A 21,112-nucleotide genomic window follows, 5' to 3' on the forward strand; every position below is an offset into this window, starting at 1 on the left:
CCCTCCACGCTGCCCTTCAATACAAAACTGGTCAGCCCTTGATGCCTCAGAACATGTCCTACCAACCGATACCTTTTTCTAATCAAGTTGTGCTACAACCTTCTCTTCTCCCCAATCAAATTCAACACCTCCTCATTAGTTGGGTAATCTACCCATCTAATCTTCAGAATTCTTCTGTAGCACCACATTTCGAAAGCTTCTATTCTCTTCTTGTCCAAATAATTGTCCATGTTTTACTTCCATACATGGCTACACTCCATACAAATACTTTCAGAAACGACTTCCTGACATTTAGATCTATACTCGATGTTAACAAATTTTTCTTCTTCAGAAACGCTTTCCTTGCCATTGCCAGTCTACATTTTATATCCTCTCTACTTCGACCATCATCAGTTATTTTGCTCCCCAAATAGCAAAACTCGTTTACTAATTTAACTCGTTTACTAATCTAATTCCCTCAGCATCACCCGACGTAATTTGACTACATTCCATTATCCTCGTTTTGCTTTCGTTGATGTTCATCTTATATCGTCCTTTCAAGACACTGTCCATTCCGTTCAACTGATCTTCCAAGTCCTTTGCTGTCTCTGACAGAATTACAATGTCATCGGCGAACCTCAAAGTTTTTATTTCTTCTCCATAGATTTTAATACCTACTCCGAATTTTTCTTTTGTTTCCTTTACTGCTTGCTCAATATACAGATTGAAAGGCATCGGGGAGAGGCTAAAGCCCTGTCTCACTCCCTTCCCAACCACTGCTTCTCTTTCATGTCCCTCGACTCTTATAACTGCCATCTCGTTTCTGTACAAATTGTAAATAGCCTTTCGCTCCCTGTATTTTACCCCTGCCACCTTCAGAATTTGAAAGAGACTATTCCAGTCAACATTGTCAAAAGCTTTCTCTAAGTCTGCAAATGCTAGAAACGTAGGTTTGCCTTTCCTTAATCTATCTTCTAAGATAAGTCGTAGGGTCAGTATTGCCTCACGTGTTCCATTTGATGATTAATATAATTATCTTCTTTACGAATAGGTCCTTGATTAATGTTAGTGATTGTGGCTACTACTAATAATGTTAGAAATAGATAAATTATTATTATTATTATTATTATTATTGTAATAATAAATTTTGAGTTATTATTTACTGCTCTAAAAATATTGTTATTTCTGGATAATTGATTGAATTATTAATGTTTATAGACTCAGTGTTTTTAAAGAAAGCAGTGGCTATTATTGTGTCTATAACTGTAAATGCATATATAATGATAATACATATCGTTAAAGTGATGGTTATCGCAATTGATTTACGTTGAAATATTTCATATGATGCAATTCTTGTAATGTAAACAAATAAAACTAATACACCACCAAGAAATGTTAAAAATAAAATGTATGATAATCAATAGCTTATTCTTGCGACGGGCTAAGTAAAGCATTTCAATTTATTGGGCCCCAAATGGATAGTAAATATTTTACCACGCATGTTAGACTGTTACAAGTTTTTTGTGGTGAACGTACATTGCTTTAAGATCTATTCTTCGTCATTGTAAATAGCAAAACCTAAAACATTTAAACAGAGGAAAAATTTTAAAAAATGTGGGACTATTTGAATAGTAAATGGGGCTACTTGAATCATTGTGAACTGTCGTACAATTAAACACAGTGTGGAAAATTAAACTTCTCAACTCTTCCAGTATTTGTTACATACATTTCCCACAGCGGAAGTGGTTACGACCAGTAGCTCCCACACAAATTTCGTGAAACAGTGGCCTTGCTCTTACCACACCTTATCCATTCCCCTTTCGTCACAGATCTAGGGTCGTAATATTTTCTGTTTCAGAGACAAGTTTTATTCCTCCGACTCAGTTTCCGGTGATGATGAAGATTGCTATTTTTCTGGATTTGAATGTTCCTCTTTAACATCCAGCCCATTTATGCAGCCATTGGCCTTCTTTCTTTGCGAGTTCTCAAAACGCAATGTTCTCCTCTCTCTTGTAATACTGAGATGAACTGGTCAAGTCAGACGACAAGCTGAACTCTTGTCTCTCCTTGCACGTCTGGTTTCGGTGGTTTCCGTTGGAGTTGGCAAAACAGAAGAAAATGATGATGATAATAATGTTGCTGACCAATGATTTTCCAAATTTCTTGGAGGATTAGAAGGCATTGCAGGGCCTGGATATACTTGTCATTCTGTGGGACTCATTATTTAGGAATGTAGATGAAGGAAAGTGTTGTGGGTTGGCAGGAGAGCCAACACCGGTTTACTAGAGGAAGCCGAAAGGCACGCGTTTTAGCTCACGCAGGCTGGCGTGAGGTCTGGAACAGGACAAGGAAATTAGACTTTAGAAAAAAACGGACGTAGCTGGTGGAATACTTAACTTTAATCCATAAATGGTGAACGTCGCTCTTGACGGTACATTATTCATAATATAAATAGTAACTGGTATGGGCGCCTTGCTAGGTCGTAGCAAATAACGTAGCTGAAGGCTATGCTAACTATCGTCTCGGCAAATGAGAGCGTATTTTGTCAGTGAACCATCGCTAGCAAAGTCGGTTGTACAACTGGGGCTAGTGCTAGGAAGTCTCTCTAGACCTGCCGTCTGGCGGCGCTCGGTCTGCAATCGCTGATAGTGGCGACACGCGAGTCCGACGTATACTAACGGACCGCGGCCGATTTAAAGGCTACCACCTAGCAAGTGTGGTGTCTGGCGGTGACACCACAGAAAGAATTTGTGGCGGTATTCTGTTGGGACTTAAAGACAAAATTCCCGTGCACTGTGATGCCTCCACAGCATTACCCACGTTAGTTCCACGCCTCCAGGCAATATAGAAAATTTTGACCAAAATCAAATGTTGTAATGGAGGCTGAGTGATTATTGTGTATAATGAAGCTACATAAATAGTTTAATAAAGAAGTAATAATACGTATTATATTCTTATTCAGAAAGCACAACAAAGACTGATTGACATAGCTCCCAATCCCTTGCTATCTTTTAAATGCAAGCAGTAGCTGAAAATTAAAACAGATGTCGCTAGATTTCTGTTGAGCAACCTGGTGGATGCAACATAACTGGTAACGGGAAGGTTTATAACTAGCATTCGTGTGTTATAGAAACAGCCTTTATTTTAAACAGACGTAAAGTTGTATGGCGGACTGTTACTTACCTTTTCTATTTCCTTATGGATTAAATATATTTGGAAAAAACTTCTTGCCGCTACTGCACCGGTTGTATAGCAACGGTCCTGCAAAATAATGGCGTACGAGCTGCGCATATGGACTGATTAGAAGAATTTATTCTCATTTCTATTGACGTAGCTCCATGATTCAGAAAGCCCCACCCTACACTAGTCCTTTATAATACTCCAATGACAAATTGGTATCTGAGGATGACAGCTTAGTCTTGTCTAAATTAGTAATCTAATGTACCTACACGCGACCGAGGCTATAAAAAGGTCATATCAGGAATTTTCTTTACATTGAGTTCATTGATTGCTCTCCACACAACAATTTCAGGTGTTTATAATGTTTTGTAAGCCGGCCGGAGTGGCCGAGCGGTTAAAAGCGCTACAGTCTGGAACCGCACGACCGCTACGGTCGCAGGTTCGAATCCTGCCTCGGGCATGGATGTGTGTGATGTCCTTAGGTTAGTTAGGTTTAAGTAGTTCTAAGTTCTAGGGGACTTATGACCACAGCAGTTGAGTCCCATAGTGCACAAAGCCATTGGAAACATTTGAGCCAATGTTTTGTAAGCGATGTAACTACAAAACTACAATTTAACAATTTTCGCATTTATTTCCTTTTTTGTACTGTGCAACCTTGCTGCTTGCCGAATTTCATAGTCCTAGGTCAACGGGAGGCACTCTATAGGTTTTGATGAGTGGGTTTTCGAGTCTCAAAATACGTGACATAAACAGCCGTATATTTTTATTGCATTCGCTGAAAACCTTAAATGTTGAACACCGACAAAGAACCGTAAACCTTACTAAGTAACACCGTTCCCTGAGAAAAGGAGACGGATCGAAAGACATGCGGATAAAAAAAGGCAGATATTATTATTTCGCATGATATAATTACAAGTTTAATCATGTTTTTTCCTTACATGCACAGAGATATCTTACTTCTTGCCAAATTTCACAAGTCTAGGTGAACTGGGAGTATCCTAAAGATTTCGCTGAATGATTTTGCGTGAGTCAAAATGCGTGACATAAACGGCCGTATATTTTGACTGCGTTGACTTTTTCCTCCGTCGAGTAACAGTAGATCTTAATTTGTGACAGATTTTAACACGATACGTCATCCTGTTGCTGAGTGGTCTTAACAGTCCGACAGACAAACAGTCGGACACAGCAAGGCGATCCCAAAAGTGTTCCGTTTTCGCCGATTGAGGTACGGATAGCCAAACAGGAAGTAACCTCTTCTATTATTTGAAATGTAATCGCCATAACTGTTAATACGTTTATCTCACTGTGCGAGTAGACTGTCAATGCTTTCGTGGAAAAACGTTCGCCGTTGCCTACGAGACCACAATTGTAACCAACAAATCGACAGCCACGAATGTCTTCCTTCAGGGGTCCATAGATATGGAAATGGTATTGGGGAGAGATCAAGACTGTAAGAAGAATACTATATGTGAGGGCTTCCCAGCGAAATATCAGCGGCGCACTCGAAACAACTTTGGCAACATGTGGGCGGGAATTATCTTGAAACAGGATGATACCGACTGTCAACATTCATGAGCGTTTGGAGTTGATGACGTGCCTCAGTATTTGCAAAGTGCCTGAGTACCGCTGTGTGTTAATCGTGACGGCGTGTTCCAGAAAGTCAATAGGCACGCAAAGGAAAATGTTATCATGACTTTCCCGGAGATGGCATGCCTACCGTTCGATTATACAGCATAAGTTTCGCCGCAAAGCCCTTAAAAGTCCTTAATACAGTCCCGTTCTCTCGCCATGCGATCTCGTTCGTTTGTGAAGCTCTGAAGAAAGACATCCGTGGCCGTCGGTTTGTTTCGCATAAAGGAGTACAATCATGCTCCCGTAGGCTACTGCAAACATTATTCTATGGTGACGTTGACTGTCTTTTCTCAAAGTGGGATAAATGGATTAACAGTTAAATTGATTACTTTTGACGTAATAAAATTTCTCAAAAAACGCCCTGAAGAAGGTCGCTTGCAACAGGGACCGAAACGTCGGTAGTTATATATATATATATATAATATATATATATATATATATATATATATAATGCGACCACAAACGCAGAAAAATTTTCTGGATGGATGAGCTATCTGTAAGTTATTATTTTAAAGTAGTTTGTCATCCCAATCAAGCAGATGCCTCGGATGCAGGTTATTTCGAGGATACATCTATGTCGTAATTGCTTGCACTATAAGTCCTGCAACATTGTAGCCAATTAATACATTGTGGCGAGAAACATCTACATGTTTAATGAGGGACGTCAAGTTACTATAAAACATAAAATGGCCACTGCATATACACTATGTGGTCAAAACTAATTGAACACCCCCAAAAAACATACGTTTTTCATATTAGGTGCATTGTGTTACTACCTATAGACAGATACTCCGTATCAGCGACCTCAGTACATCTACATCTACATCCATACTCCGCAAGCCACCTGACGGTGTGTGGCGGAGGGTACCTTAAGTACCTCTATCGGTTCTCCCTTCTATTCCAGTCTCGTATTGTTCGTGGAAAGAAGGATTGTCGGTATGCCTCTGTGTGGGCTCTAATCTCTCTGATTTTATCCTCATGGTCTCTTCGCGAGATATACGTAGGATGGAGCAATATACTGCTTGACTCTTCGGTGAAGGTATGTTCTCGAAACTTTGACAAAAGCCCGTACCGAGCTACTGAGCGTCTCTCCTGCAGAGTCTTCCACTGGAGTTTCTCTATCATCTCCGTAACGCTTTCGCGATTACTAAATGATCCTGTAACGAAGCGCGCTGCTCTCCGTTGGATCTTCTCTCTGTCTTGTATCAACCCTATCTGGTACGGATCCCACACTGCTGAGCAGTATTCAAGCAGTGGGCGAACAAGCGTACTGTAACCTACTTCCATAGTTTTCGGATTGCATTTCCTTAGGATTCTTCCAATGAATCTCAGTCTGGCATCTGCTTTACCGACGATCAACATTATATGATCATTCCATTTTAAATCACTCCTAATGCGTACTCCCAGATAATTTATGGTATTAACTGCTTCCAGTTGCTGACCTGCTATTTTGTAGCTAAATGATAAAGGATCTATCTTTCTGTGTACTCGCAGCACATTACACTTGTCTACATTGAGATTCAATTGCCATTCCCTGCACCATGCGTCAATTCGCTGCAGATCCTCCTGCATTTCAGTACAATTTTCCATTGTTACAACCTCTCGATACACCACAGCATCATCTGCAAAAAGCCTCAGTGAACTTCCGATGTCATCCATCAGGTCATTTATGTATATTGTGAATAGCAACGGTCCTATGACACTCCCCTGCGGCACACCTGAAATCACTCTTACTTCGGAAGACTTCTCTCCATTGAGAATAACATGCTGCGTCCTATTATCTAGGAACTCCTCAATCCAATCACACAATTGGTCTGATAGTCCATATGCTCTTACTTTGTTCATTAAACGACTGTGGGGAACTGTATCGAACGCCTTGCGGAAGTCAAGAAACACGGCATCTACCTGGGAACCCGTGTCTATGGCCCTCTGAGTCTCGTGGACGAATAGCGCGAGCTGGGTTTCACATGACCGTCTTTTTCGAAACCCATGCTGATTCCTACAGAGTAGATTTCTAGTCTCCAGAAAAATTATACTCGAACACAATACGTGTTCCAAAATTCTACAACTGATCGACGTTAGAGATATAGGTCTATAGTTCTGCACATCTGTTCGACGTCCCTTCTTGAAAACGGGGATGACCTGTGCCCTTTTCCAATCCTTTGGAACGCTACGCTCTTCTAGAGACCTACGGTACACCGCTGCAAGAAGGGGGGGGGGGGCAAGTTCCTTCGCGTACTCTGTGTAAAATTGAACTGGTATCCCATCAGGTCCAGAGGCCTTTCCTCTTTTGAGCGATTTTAATTGTAGTCATTAGACATAGTGAGAGAGCAGAATGGGGCGCTCCGCGGAATTCGCAGGAGTTCGAACGTGGGCAGGTGACTGGGTGTCAATTGTGTCATTAGTCTGTACGCGAGATTTGCACACTCCTAGGTCCACTATTTGCGATGAGATACTGAAGTGGATAAATGAAGGGACACGTGCAGCACAAACTCGTACAGGCCGAGCTCGTCTGTTGACTGACAGAGACCGCCGACAGTTGAAGAGGATCGTAATGTGTAATAGGCGGACATCTATCCGAACTATCACTCAGGAATTCCAAGCTGCATCAGGATCCACTGCAAGTACTATGAAAGGCGGCAGGTGACAAAATTTGGATTTCATGGTCGAGCGGCTGCTCATAAGCCACACATCACGCCGGTAAATGTCAAACGACGCCTCACTTGGTGTAAGGAGCGAAAACATTGCACGACTGAACAGTGGAAAAACGTTATGTGGAATGACGAATCACGGCACACAATGTGGCGATCCGATGGCAGGGTGTGGGTATGGCGAATGCCAGCATGTGTAGTGCCAACAGTACTATTCGAAGGCGGTGGTGTGATTGTGCGGTCGTGTTTTTCATGGAGGGGGCTTGCACTCCTTGTTGTTTTGCGTAGTATTATCTTAACACAGGCCTACATTGATATTTTCAGCAGTTTCTTGCTTCCCACTGTTGAAGAGCAGTTCGGTGACGGCGATTGGATCTTTCAACACGATCGAGCACCTGTTCATAATGCAGGGTCTGTGGCGGAGTGGTTACACGACAGTAACATCCCTGTAATGGACTGGCTTGCACAGAGTCCTGACGTAAACCCTACAGAGCACCTTTGGAGTGTTTTGGAACGCCTTCGTACCAGGCCTCACCGACCGACATCGATACCTTTCGTCAGTGCAGCACTCCGTGAAGAACGGGCTGTCATTCCCCAAGAAAAATTCCAGCACCTGATTGAAAGTATGCCTGCGTGAGTGGAAGCTGTCATCAAGGCTTAGGTGGACCAATACCATATTCAATCCCAGCATTACCGATGGAGGGCGCCACGATGTCATTTTCAGCGAGGTGTCCGAATACTTTTGATCACAGTGTATTTCAGCGTTTCAGTGAGAAAGTAAGGACGTTCTTTCTCTTTTATCTTTACAGGTACAACAGGAGATGGTTTTTGTTAATGTCTTTGCAGTAATATGGACGAATGATTTATAAAAACATGTGTTAATATTCCTGGAAGGATTATTATTCCCCGTCTCACATGTAATTTTTGAAAAGTAATATCGCCAATCAGAGTTATTACATTCATTATAATTGTGTAGTAATGTTAATAATCAGTTCAGAGCAAAAGCGACAATTGAAGTTTAAAAAAAAATGTTTATCAGTTACAGTAATGGCCGCTTAACCACAGTTTAGAGTTAATTTGAGTTTTGATATCGAGAAAGAATAATGTAAAATAACAAGGTTAACGAGACAACATTTTTCTTTGAACAGTAAGTTGAGTAATGTTACGAGGGTCACCCCAAAAGAAATGCACACTATTTTTGTAAAAATACAGTTTACATTCTGAATGTGTGAAAGTTTTACAGTGTGTAGACACATCCTTCCCGCTTGTTTTCAAACTTAGTTCAACCTGTTACCGTGAGTGGCGCCGTCACAGCATGTCTTCACGATGGCTGCCACACGTTCGTCAGAAGCAACGTGCTGTCATAGAATTCCTGTGCTGTGAAAACGAGACAGTGGGAAACATCCACAAGAGGATGAAAAAGGTGAATGGAGACGCTGCTGTCGATCGCAGTACAGTAAGTCGGTGGGCAAGCAGGTTACGTGATGAAAGGGGGCACGCAATGTAGAGGATTGTCCTCGCAGCGCCAGGCCTCGTACTGCACACACTCCAGACAATGTGCAGCGAGTTAACGAATTGGTGCCTGCTGACAGACGCATCACAGTGAACCAATTGTCGCGCTACGTTGGGATAGGGGAAGGAAGTGTTTGCAGAATACTGAAATTGTTGGCGTTAAAAAAGGTTTATGTCAGGTGGGTTCAAAGGATGTTGACAGTGACTCACAAGAAAAACGGTATCCAGAGAACTTTTGGAACAGTACGAGAATGGTGGAGATGAATTTCTTGGAAGTATTTTGACAGATGACGAAACAAAGCTCCACATCATTTTTCACCAGAGACGAAGTGGCAATCAATGGAGTGGCATCATGCAAAATTCACCCAAGAAGAAAAAAAGTTCAAAACCACATCTTCTGCTGGAAAAGTTATGGCTACGGTGTTTTTCGATTCCGAAGGACTCTGGCTTGTGGACATCGTACCAAGTGGAACCACCATAAATTCTGATGCATATGTGACGACAGTGAAGAAACTTCAAGCTCGACTGAGTCGTGTTCGACCACATCGGCAAAAACAGGATGTTTTGCTGTTGCACAACAATGCACGGCCACATGTCAGTCAAAACGCCATGGAAGCGATCACAAAACTCGGATGGACGACACTCGCGTTATAGTCCTGACCTGGCTCCATGTGACTATCATCTCTTTGGGAAACTGAAAGACTCTCTTCGTGGAACAAGGTTTGAAGAAGATGCCTCCCTTGTGCACGCTGCCAAACAGTGGCTCCAACAGGTTGGTCCTGAATTTCACCGTGCGGGCATACAGGCGCTGGTACCAAGATGGCGTAAGACAGTTGAGAGGTCTACAGTCTCTCGTTGATGTAAAAATTTGAAGTTTCTAAGATCATTCAGTCAATATACAGGGTGTTACAAAATGGTACGGCCAAACTTTCAGTAAACATTCCTCACACACAAAGAAAGAAAATATGTTATGTGGACATGTGTCCGGAAACGCTTACTTTCCATGTTAGAACTCATTTTATTACTGTGGTGTCACCGCCAGACACCACACTTGCTAGGTGGTAGCTTTAAATCGGCCGCGGTCCATTAGTACATGTCGGACCCGCGTGTCGCCACTGTCAGTAATTGCAAACCGAGCGCCACCACACGGCAGGTCTAGAGAGACGTACTAGCACTCGCCCCAGTTGTACGACGACTTTGCTAGCGACTACACTGACGAAGCCTTTCTCTCATTTGCCGAGAGACAGTTAGAATAGCCTTCAGCTAAGTCCATGGCTACGACCTAGCAAGGCGCCATTAACCATATCTGAGAGTCTCACTTGTATTATCAAGAGCGATGTACCACAAGGATGAATTAAAGTTAAGTATTAAAGAAGCTACGTACTTTTCTTTATAGCATTCATAACGTATCCTGTTTCAGACCTCACGCAAGCCGGCGTGAGTTAACGCGTGCATTTCGGCTACTTCCGAGTGGCGTGGCTGTCTTGCTACGCCACAACAATTACTTCTCTTCAAATCACATTAATCATGGAATGGAAACACACAGCAACAGAACGTACCAGCGTGACGTCAAACACTTTGTTACAGGAAATGTTCAAAACGTCCTCCGTTAGCGAGGAAACATGCATCCATCCTCCGTCGCATGGAATCCCTGATGCAGCCCTGGAGAATGGCGTCCACAATACGAGCACGAAGAGTCTCTACGTTTGATACCGGGGTTGCGTAGACAAGAGCTTTCAAATGCTCCTATAAATGAAAGTCAAGAGGGGTGAGGTCAGGAGAGCGTGGAGGCCATGGAATAGGTCCGCCTCTACCAATCCATCAGTCACCGAATCTGTTGTTGAGAAGCGTCCTAACACTTCGACTGAAATGTGCAGGAGCTCCATCGTGCATGAACCACATGTTGTGTCGTACTTGTAAAGGCACATGTTCTAGCAGCACAGGTAGAGTATCTCGTATGAAATCATGATAACGTGCTCCATTGAGCGTAGGTGGAAGAACATGGAAAATGAGTGGTAGCACACTGGACTCTCATTCGGAAGGACGACGGTTCAATCCCGAGTGATTTCCCTAAAATCGCTTTAGGCTGTTTGGTCTCTTCGCCCAAATCAACCCAACTCAAAAAAGACACAGTTATTCACGTCACACATTTTAATTCAGAAATCGAAACCTATAGGATGCTTCCCGTTGACCTAGGATCATGAAAAATAGGAAGATTTGACAGACCAACCAAATACTAGTCTGCGAATGTGTGCTTTCAAAAAAATGGTTGCAAATGGCTCTGAGCACTATGGGACTTAACATCTGTGGTCATCAGTCCACTAGAACTTAGAACTACTTAAACCTAACTAACCTAAGGACATCATACATATCCATGCCCGAGGCAGGATTCGAACCTGCGACCGTAGCGGTCACGCGGTTCCAGACTGAAGCGCCTAGAACCGCAACGGCCACACCGGCTGGCGTCTGCTTTCACATACTACTTAAAACGCCACATTCACGTGCAGTAATCGCGCCTGGATATCTGATGATGGATAAATTATGAAATGCATCATTTGGGCAATAAAGTCATTCCTGGCCTGATGTCTGACTTCTACCATTGCAACCCAGTGAGCCTGAACGCAGAGCTGCTGATTGTTATAGGGAAGGTCGCCTTCGTAGTTTTACGCCACTTTTATATTATTGAAATTAAAACATTCTCGAGGAAATAGAATCCCTGGGACCGATACCTTGCCTGTGTTAATAACAGGAAAAATGGTCGAGATTCTCGATTCCTGGAATAGATTAACTGTCTATACATAATTAAGTATGTACGGAACCCTCAGAGATCGATTCCTACTCGCACATGGCCAGTTCTTTTCACTAATGTCCCGGCGTAAAGACAAGCTCCGGCACGAAGATGAAGAAGCCAAGAGCAGACAAGGCTGTGAGACGCCGTCGGCCTATAGCTCATTGACAAGGAGTAGGACCGCACCAGGACAGGAGCGGCCCCTACACGAAGAGAATATTGGCACCGGTCCTGACAGCCTCGGCCGGACAAGTAGAGGACGAACACATGTAGACCCGGAATAGAGGAGAGCACTAGAAGAGCTGCTACTTGTGATCCATATCCATTACTTGCGTGGACATTGTCTGCAGTGAAAGACATTGGTTATTTGGAAGTCGCCAACAGCTTGCTACACGAGATGTAAACCAAAGTTAAGTACTGTCAATCTACTTTATTGTAATAAAAAACATTAATGTGATTTGTTTGAATTGTTGTTTAGCTATTCGCGAAAGCAGTATCCTTTAAGGGGCTCCGGAAAGGCTCAAAATCATGAAAAGTTCAATTTTTACTTTTTTGCGTTTTCTGAATCTACAGACTATTACCTTTTAATAGATATATAATTTATTCAATTCCGAAGACTACAACTATTTTTAATTTTTTTTGAAATGTGTTCTACATGGGCGTGACCCACTGTGGCACTGTTAAACTGCTGTCAAATGGTGTTATTATTTACGTCCGTGTTCATCAGGTACATTTTAGTGATGTGAGATAAAGTATGTGTTGTGGCTAACCTATTTTCAGAGACTTAGCAGCACCTGAACTGTTGAAAAAGTGTATTCACGGAAAAACTCAAAACCCCAATGAAAGTGTAAATAGTGTTATATGGTCGAGAATCACCAAGACTGTATTTGTTGGAATAGAAACACTTCACTTTGGTGTGTATGATGCTGTTGCGACTTTCAATGATGGCAACATTGTAAGGTGCAAGGTATTTAGAAATATGGGAATGAAGATAGGTTCTAACATGGTACGAGCGATGCTTGCTTTAGACAAGGAACGCCTTCGGGCTGCAGACACGGCTGTAAAGAGTCTAGAAATACAAGAAAGAGTAAACAGGAGGAGGAACAAGAGGAAGCTGGAGGAGGAGTTTGCAGAGGATGAAGATAATCCATCCTATGGACCTGGAATGCACTAAAAAGTTAATCCAATCTTTGTCGCCCGATTCCCAAAACTTTCATTTTCTCATACTAATTATATGTTTTCTAAGGATCTTCCAAACATATTTGTTTCAAACTTTCAGTAAATGTTACACAGTACCTTCTGCATAATTTAACACAGCCTTTTTCCAAAAAACTGTATATTTTTGAATATATAAATAAAAAATTGCAAAAAAATGTTGTGAATTTTCATTACAATTGAAAAAAATCATCTTTAATAACTGAACTAAAATTTTGTAAAATCCCTGTGTTAAGTTGTAGCCCATATTCCAATAAATAATCTGTAAAAATTTCAACTTCCTACCTCAAATACTTTGTGAGGAAAGATGTAATTTATAAGCGTTATTTTAACATTGCAAGTATAGGGCGTTCCGGAGCCCCTTAAGCACCACGTAAAAGTGTAAGAGACGAATGGGCCGGACCACATAACTAAACTGGAGTTTTAATATTTCTACAAAAGATTTTGAGTCAAAATATAAAATCTGTTTTAAATTTTTTTCGCTTCAGGTGTGACTATTGATTTCTCTGACTAACGATTTTTCAGAGCGAAGAGGAACTAGATTTCACTGGTTTCTGTCCCAGTTGTTGTTTAATAGATAACCCAGGTAAGAAGTGAGGAGTTAGTTGAAGCATTTCTTTTTTTTGGCATCATCAATCAGACGCTTCAGAAAATCACAACTGCTCTTGCAATACTTCGGACGTGAGTTAGAAAACTGTTAACTTTCCTTACAAACTAACACCATTGAGGTAATTCTTCAATCAGTCAGACTTCCTTTAAAAATAATCATCTATAATATTAAAGCTTAGGTTTGGAAGACGTTGCGTGTATACAATGTGCACATCGGTGGTAGCTGAACGAGGTCATGATATTTACCACAATGAAGTTTACACTCGAGAAGTAACAGTTAAAATCACAAGTGACAGCATTCGCTATGTTATGCTCATTGTCACACGCCAAGCTGCAGCGGTCAGCGTGGAGGGGTGTGAAGCATCATGAAAACCCTGAGCGCGTGCCTCAAAGGAGGTACTTGTACAGTTGTAAAACAACCCAGGCTGCAGTAGTCAGACTGTCATAAGAGCAGACTGCCGTCTTTTTCCTAGTGGCGTTGGTGAGTTAAGTTCGTAACCACGTTACCTGTTCGTTAGCTGTGTTGCATACCTATCAGGCGTTATCTCATTTCGATGCCCGTGCTCGCTTATGCAATGGTTGTTTTATGAGATTCCCTTAGAAACCGAAAGTGGTGAACTAGAACAGTTTCTAGATAGCTGAGGATATATAGAGGTCTGCACAACCTATGGAACATTTTTGTTCTACGTCGTTATCTTTCTGTCTTTTATTTAAAAATAAACAGCGTTTCTAGTACGAAGTTATGTAATTCCTTAGACTTTCCCGACGATTTTGTGACATCTCGTTGAATCGGTTGTACTGGCGGTGGTAGGAACGCGCCTCGCGGACGCGCACCTAGTCGGGTACGCCACGAAACGGCCGAAACCGGGGAAAACAGCGGAAGCGGGCGCGGACGGAAGACGGAACATCTCGCGTCCTGCCTACACGGTCGCGACGGGAGCGGGCGGCGTAGGGAACGCCAGACACCGTCCAGACGTAAATACGGGACACGGCGAGCCTCACTCTCAGTCACAGGAAGCACCTGATGAAGACTTCGAGGTACGACGTCGAAATATTGTGCTAGAAAACCGCAGACGACCGGCAGTACACCCGATTCAACGAGATGTTACAGTTGAAGATGTCAGTATTTAATTCGGGTTTACCCCAAAATTTTTAATATGTAATGTGAAACATGTAGATGACGTAGTAAGAATGAAGCAAGCAATACAGATTTATCATATAGCACTTGATACACAGAAAGGTGAATTAAAAAACAAAATACAAAACACAAACATATCAGACATTGCTTCAATACTTCTTCGAACTTAAATGAAACGTGTCGAAGAATGTTCCCTTCAGTACAAAATAACTACAATAAGTACTAATATGTTTCATGTTTGTGCACACAAACTGTACTTGCATCAAAATAATTGCTTCGTTTACTTGAAAGCGTAGAGGTAATGCGATCAACTAATTCTTATTACTTATAAAATGCAATTTATATTATGTGAGAGTATAGAATGCACTAACGCTGAATGATCTGTGGTTCTAGGTATGTACAACACAAAGAGAATCAAAACGAAGAGAAACTGGCAGCTCCTAGTTTCTCTCTTACACATTCATTTATGTTTCTCTCCGCACCAGCGCTACCAATAGTACCGGTGTAATGGTACTTTGACTACCGCGCCTCCGCCAATACAAAGATATAATTTACGATCGCGCACGCAGAAGAGCGCTGCGCCAGCGACCGATTTTTATAAATAATTTTGTTCGTCTTTTTTACTTTTGCGTAGGTTTTTTGTTTTTAACGACTAATTGAGGACTCTCTCTCTCTCTTGTCTTCATACGAAAGACGAGTATTTTTCGGCGCTGTGTTGAATGTGCTTTTGGGTGGAAATTAAAATTATATTACAAAGCGAGGTTGTTTCAATAGTGATTCGAGGTGGTTATCGCCAAATTTGTAAATTGATCATGACAGTGACAACTTGAAGTTTTCAACAGACGGCGAAAAGTGAAAGACGGGTCGTCCTACAAGAGAAATTAGGAGGACAGTCATGAAGACTATATTGTAATTAATACTGCGTTTCTAACAAGATTATAAGGTAAATTTCAATTAGTTTCTGATGCTATTTCCGTACAGTCGCTTTTTGTAGTGTTGCCGACCCGTTCTGCCATGCACGGTCAAATTACAGCACGATCTCAATCAATAATACGAAGTCCGCCTTATCCGTAACTGAAGCCACCAAAATTCAAAACCCAATCAGATTTTCTATTTTATATTTTTCACGGTATTTTCCCAAGACAAAGGAAACACTACACCGGTAATTCCACCATTTACTGTATTATTTATGTAGTGTACCACAATTACCGATCCGTAGTTTTGGTAGCGTGTAATTCTAGCAATATTTAAAATCAAATAAGGAATGAATACAAAAAAAATGTACGTTTGATCTGATTTCATAGTGACAATAGCTGTTAGATTGTGTTCACAGCTTGTGAGTCACACACCAACTTGCAGCGCTCAATATATCGGAGCGTGTGAAGCTTTGCATCACACCTCTGTGTTTGCCTGAAACGAGGTACAAGTGATCTGGGTAATTGGTTCCACCAACTACTACTTGTTGTTCTTAGTTTCCAGCCACTACTACTAACAACCAAACGGAATCTTGTGCCTTAGGACTCAGATGACAGACTCTAGGAAGAGTCTATGTTGTGAGCCCAGTGAACCAGTTGATAAATGCCAGGTAAATTACTAACAAGGGAACCTCCCCATCGCACCCCCCTCAGGTTTAGTTATAAGTTGGCACAGTGGATAGGCCTTGAAAAACTGAACACATATCAATCGAGAAAACAGGAAGAAGTTGTGTCGAACTATGAAAAAAATAAGCAAAATATACAAACTGAGTAGTTCATACGCAAGAAAGGCAACATCAAGGATAGTGTGAGTTCAGGAGCGCTGTGGTCCCGTGGTTAGCGTGAGCAACTGCGGAATGAGAGGTCCTTGGTTCAAGTCTTCCCTCGAGTGAAAAGTTTAATTCTTTATTTTCAGACAATTATTATCTGTCCGTCCGTCCGTCCGTCCGTCCGATGCGAGGTAACTGTACCGTAGTATGGGGACGCTACCCCTAAACAAATGATGACTGGGTGTTGTGTGATGTCCTTAGGTTAGTTAGGTTTAAGTAGTTCTAAGTTCTAGGGGACTGATGACCATAGATGTCAAGTCCCATAGTGCTCAGAGCCATTTGAACCATTTGAACCCTAAACAAACATCGAAACACACGACGTCAGTCGACTACAGCGCACGGAAGACAGAGTATTCCTGCTAACGTGTTTTCCTGTGGAAGAATCGGTTGACCTGTGACCTTGCCATCAAATGTTTTCTGTTCCCATTGGAGAGGCACGCCCTTTCGTCTACTAATCGCACGGTTTTGCGGTGCGATCACAAAACACAGTCACTAAACTTATTACAGTGAACAGAGACGCCAATGAACGAACGGACAGATCATAACTTTGCGAAAATGAAGAAAGTAAACTTTTCACTCGAGGGAAGACTTGAACCAAGGACCTCACGTTCCGCAGCTGCTCACGCTAACCACGGGACCATAGCGCTGCTGAGCTCACACTGTCCTTGATGTTGCCTATCTTGCGCATGGACTACTCAGTCTGTATATTTTGCTTCTTTTTTTCATAGTTCGAAACAACTTCTTCCTGTTTTCTCGATTGATCTGTGTTCAGTTTATCATGGCCTATTTACTGTGCCAACTTATAACTAAATCTGAGGGGGGTGAGATGAGGAGATTCCCTTGTAAGAACGAGATAGCATGGAAATATTAGGAAAGCAGTAAGGGTACTCACGCTGCGAGCTGGAGCGCCGGATGATGTTCTCCAGGAAGGTGTTCTGCGGCGCGACGAGCCCGCGCCGTCCTCCTGGCATGGTGCTGGCTTACTCCTGACGATGCCTTCTGCTGCCGTGTAGAAACGCCGAAGCACTGATACACGTATAGCGCGAGGAAGAAAATGCTCTGCCTCTCCGCCGATGGAATGGGGCAGGCTTCAATACGAGGAATTCGTTGTCCTACTAGGTACCTGTTCACTTATGCTCCTTCCAAGATAGCGAGAATAACTTTTGAGCAAAATTAAAATAAATATATATTTTATTCTTTCTCTTTCCGTTTCGTATATGGAGCGTTATATCTATAATACACCGTTTTGTTAGGACGAGTGCTGCAAATTTACTTCTTAAGCGGCTCTTCTTCGACGATTGCTTTCAGGCCAACAAGAGCTAAATGTAGCCCAGAATTATGTATTTATTGCAAAACGCAAAAAGTATTAACGTTTCAGGCGCGAGATTACTGTACACATCACAGGACACACACAACACGAAAACATGTATCAGGCACTGTTGAACTTTTTATTAAAAATTAATTATTGTTGTTCTGTAAGTTATTTTGTTTACGCTCCTGGTAAGGAGTTGAATGTACTCTCGTTCCTTCAGCACTTCAACTGGAGGACAGATTTGGTAACACAAAAGTGTAGACCTCCAGTGAAAGATTGTTCAGTAGTGTAGAGGTAGCGTGACGTCCGCTCCAGCTCACCTCTAACTACTTTCCTGCAGTTCGCGGAAACGCGGCACAACGCGTGCACCAATTAAGGGACTCGGGACAGAGACGGCAAAGTGGAAGGGCTGCGAAGGGCGGACTGCGAGGGCGAGGGATCGGGGTCCGGGGCTCGGAGGGCTCGTCCGTGGTTAGGCGCGGCGGCTACCCGCTGTCGAGGTGTGCGTCTTGGTGGCCGCCCGACAGCAGGGGCATGGCGGCGCGTTCGCGTGCTGGCTGAGCCGTGCGTTAGCAGCGGGGTCCGCCGCTAGGGGCGCTGTGGTCGGCGGGGCGGCGGCGTTTCGGCTGCGCTGCGAGCGGCATCTTCGGCAGCGGGAAGTCGAAGCAGGCGGGCGGGCGGCTCGCGCGGTCCATGACGGCTGGCGCAGACAGCGGTCGCGGCTGCCTCGGGCGTGGGCGCTCCCGTCACCTGCACCAACAAACACACTCATCTCGTGTCTGGGTACGAATCCAGGGCGGGCTGTATACTAATATACATCAATTTTCAAATTTAAGCATATTCCAGAGAATAAAGTATCATGGAAGTTAAATGCATCAAAATTTTTGATACCATTTGTCGACAATATCATCAGTCTCTTCAAAATACACTACTGGCAATTAAAATTGCTACACCACGAAGATGACGTGCTACAGATGCGAAATTTAACCAACAGGAAGAAGATGCTGTGATATGAAAATGATCACCTTTTCAGAGCATTCACACATGGTTGGCGCCGGTGGCGACACCTACAACGTGCTGACATGAGAGAAGTTTCCAACCGATTTCTCATACACAAACAGCAGTTGACCGGCGTTGCCTGGGGAAACGTTGCTGTGATCCCTCGTGTAAGGAGGAGGAATGCGTACCATCACGTTTCCGACTTTGATAAAGGTCGGATTGTAGCCTATCGCGATTGCGCTTTATCGTATCGCGACATTGCTGCTCGCGTTGGTCGAGATACGATGACTGTTAGCAGAATAAGGAATCGGTGGGTTCAGGAGTGTGATACAGAACGCCGTGCTGGATCGTATCACTAGCAGCATCTTATCCGTATGGCTGTAACGGATCGTGCAGCCACGTGAGTCAACAGATGGGGACGTCTGCAAGACGACAACCATCTGCACGAACAGTTCGACGACGTTTGCAGCAGCATGGACCATAAGCTCGGAGACCATGGCTGCGGTTACCCTTGACGCTGCATCACAGACAGGAGCATCTGCGATGGTGTACTCAACGACGAACCTGGGTGTACCAATGGCAAAAGGTCATTTTTTCCGAAGAATCCAGGTTCTGTTTACAGCATCCTGATGGTCGCATCCGTGTTTGGCGACATCGCGGTGAACGCACATTGGAAGCGTGTATTCGTCATCGCCATACTGGCGAATCACCAGGCGTGATGATATGGGGTGCCACTGGTTACAGGTCTCGGTCACCTCTTGGTCGCATTGACGGCACTTTGAACAGTGGACGTTACTTTTCAGATATGTTACGACCCGTGGCTCTACCCTTCATTCGATCCCTGAGAAACCCTATATTTCAGCATGATAATGCACAACAGCATGTTCAGGTCCTGTACGGGCCTTTCTGGATACAGAAAATGTTCGACTGCTGCCCTTGCAAGCACATTCTTCAGATCTCTCACCAACTGAAAACGTCTGGTCAATGGTGGCTGAGCAACAGGCTCGTCACAATACGCCAGTCTCTACTCTTGATGAACTGTCGTATCGTTTTGAAGCTCCATGGGCGGTCATCCAAGATCCGTTTGACTCAATGCCCAGGCGAATCAAGGCTGTTATTACGGCCAGAGGTGATTATTCTTGGTACTGATTTCTCAGGATCTATGCACCCAAATTGCGTGATAATGAAAGCACATGTCAATTGTAGTATAATATATTTGTCCAATGAATAGCCGTTTATCATCTGCATTTCTTCTTGGTGTAGCAATTTTAATGACCAGTAGTGTATCTTGAGATAGTTACTTTAGCTGTTCAAATATCTGCGAATGTACTTGGTGTGCTCGAGGAAATTTTTCATGAAATTTCCGTTCGGACTTCCATTTCCTTACATTCCAATTTAAATTATAACTCACCATAATTAGCTTGAGCTTAACTTCTGATTGTGCCCATTCTATTGATGTAAGAAATTCTGTCAAGTCTTCTATGCTTGGGTGTTTATTCTAAACGTTCGTAATTTAATACCTGTGACTAAGAAAGTTGTGGAAGAGCTGTCGTTTACTTATTGTTAGAGAGATGATTTATTTTTTTACTTGTTACTGGCACTGATTCCTCGGGGTAGCAAGAACTGAAAGTTTAGTCATGTCAATCTGGGGTTAAAATTTGTAGGCTTATTTTCATTTAACAACATCTTATTGCCATAGATATTTGGTGATTATTGTATTGTATTTCGAACCATCGTGTGGACTATAAATAAATGTGATCATTGAAGACCGTGCAAGAATTGTGGACCCACTCTTCCGTGTGATTTTCTCCTTATCCTACCATGTCTCTTGAGACATCAGAATCTTACGACTACAGTATCTGTGAGTCACAGTTTGAATCGTTCTGCTCATACTAATAGCTGGATGTAACAGTTTGTTGTAATATGAAATCGAAGGACCACATAGGCCCAGTCGCAAGTGTAGTATGTGGTATACTTTGCACTAGGAAAATTCAATCAGGCTACAGTGGAAGCGACAAAACACACTTGCGAAACATCCTAGAATATTGCTCAAGTATGTGGGGACAAGGTGAAAGGATATCAATGATACGATTCGCTGATGACATTGCTATCCTGAGTGAAAGTGAAGAAGAATTAAATGATCTGCTGAACGGAATGAACAGTCTAATGAGTACACAGTATGGCTTGAGAGTAAATCGGAGAAAGACGAAGGTAATGAGAAATAGTAGGAATGAAAACAGCGAGAAACTTAACATCAGGATTGATGGTCACGAAGTCAATGAAGTTAAGGAAT

At 42.8% G+C, this 21,112-nt stretch overlaps 1 protein-coding gene and 1 long non-coding RNA gene across 2 annotated transcripts in view; both read right to left on the minus strand.

The window, feature by feature from the left end:
- The window catches only part of LOC126106236 (potassium voltage-gated channel protein eag-like), a 442,532-nt gene extending 425,053 nt beyond the window's left edge, over positions 1-17,479 (minus strand). Inside the window, exon 1 of the mRNA XM_049912464.1 lies at positions 17,401-17,479. Within this exon, the coding sequence (XP_049768421.1) occupies positions 17,401-17,479 (79 nt within the window). The remainder of the gene's footprint in view (positions 1-17,400) is intronic.
- Positions 17,480-18,537: 1,058 nt separating this feature from the next.
- Positions 18,538-21,112, minus strand: part of LOC126106849 (uncharacterized) — a 224,555-nt gene continuing 221,980 nt past the window's right edge. Inside the window, exon 3 of the long non-coding RNA XR_007523399.1 lies at positions 18,538-18,570. This is a non-coding gene — a long non-coding RNA (uncharacterized LOC126106849). The remainder of the gene's footprint in view (positions 18,571-21,112) is intronic.

This window comes from Schistocerca cancellata, chromosome 10 (genome assembly GCF_023864275.1).
Source record: "Schistocerca cancellata isolate TAMUIC-IGC-003103 chromosome 10, iqSchCanc2.1, whole genome shotgun sequence".
Classification (NCBI taxonomy): Eukaryota; Metazoa; Arthropoda; class Insecta; order Orthoptera; family Acrididae; genus Schistocerca; species Schistocerca cancellata.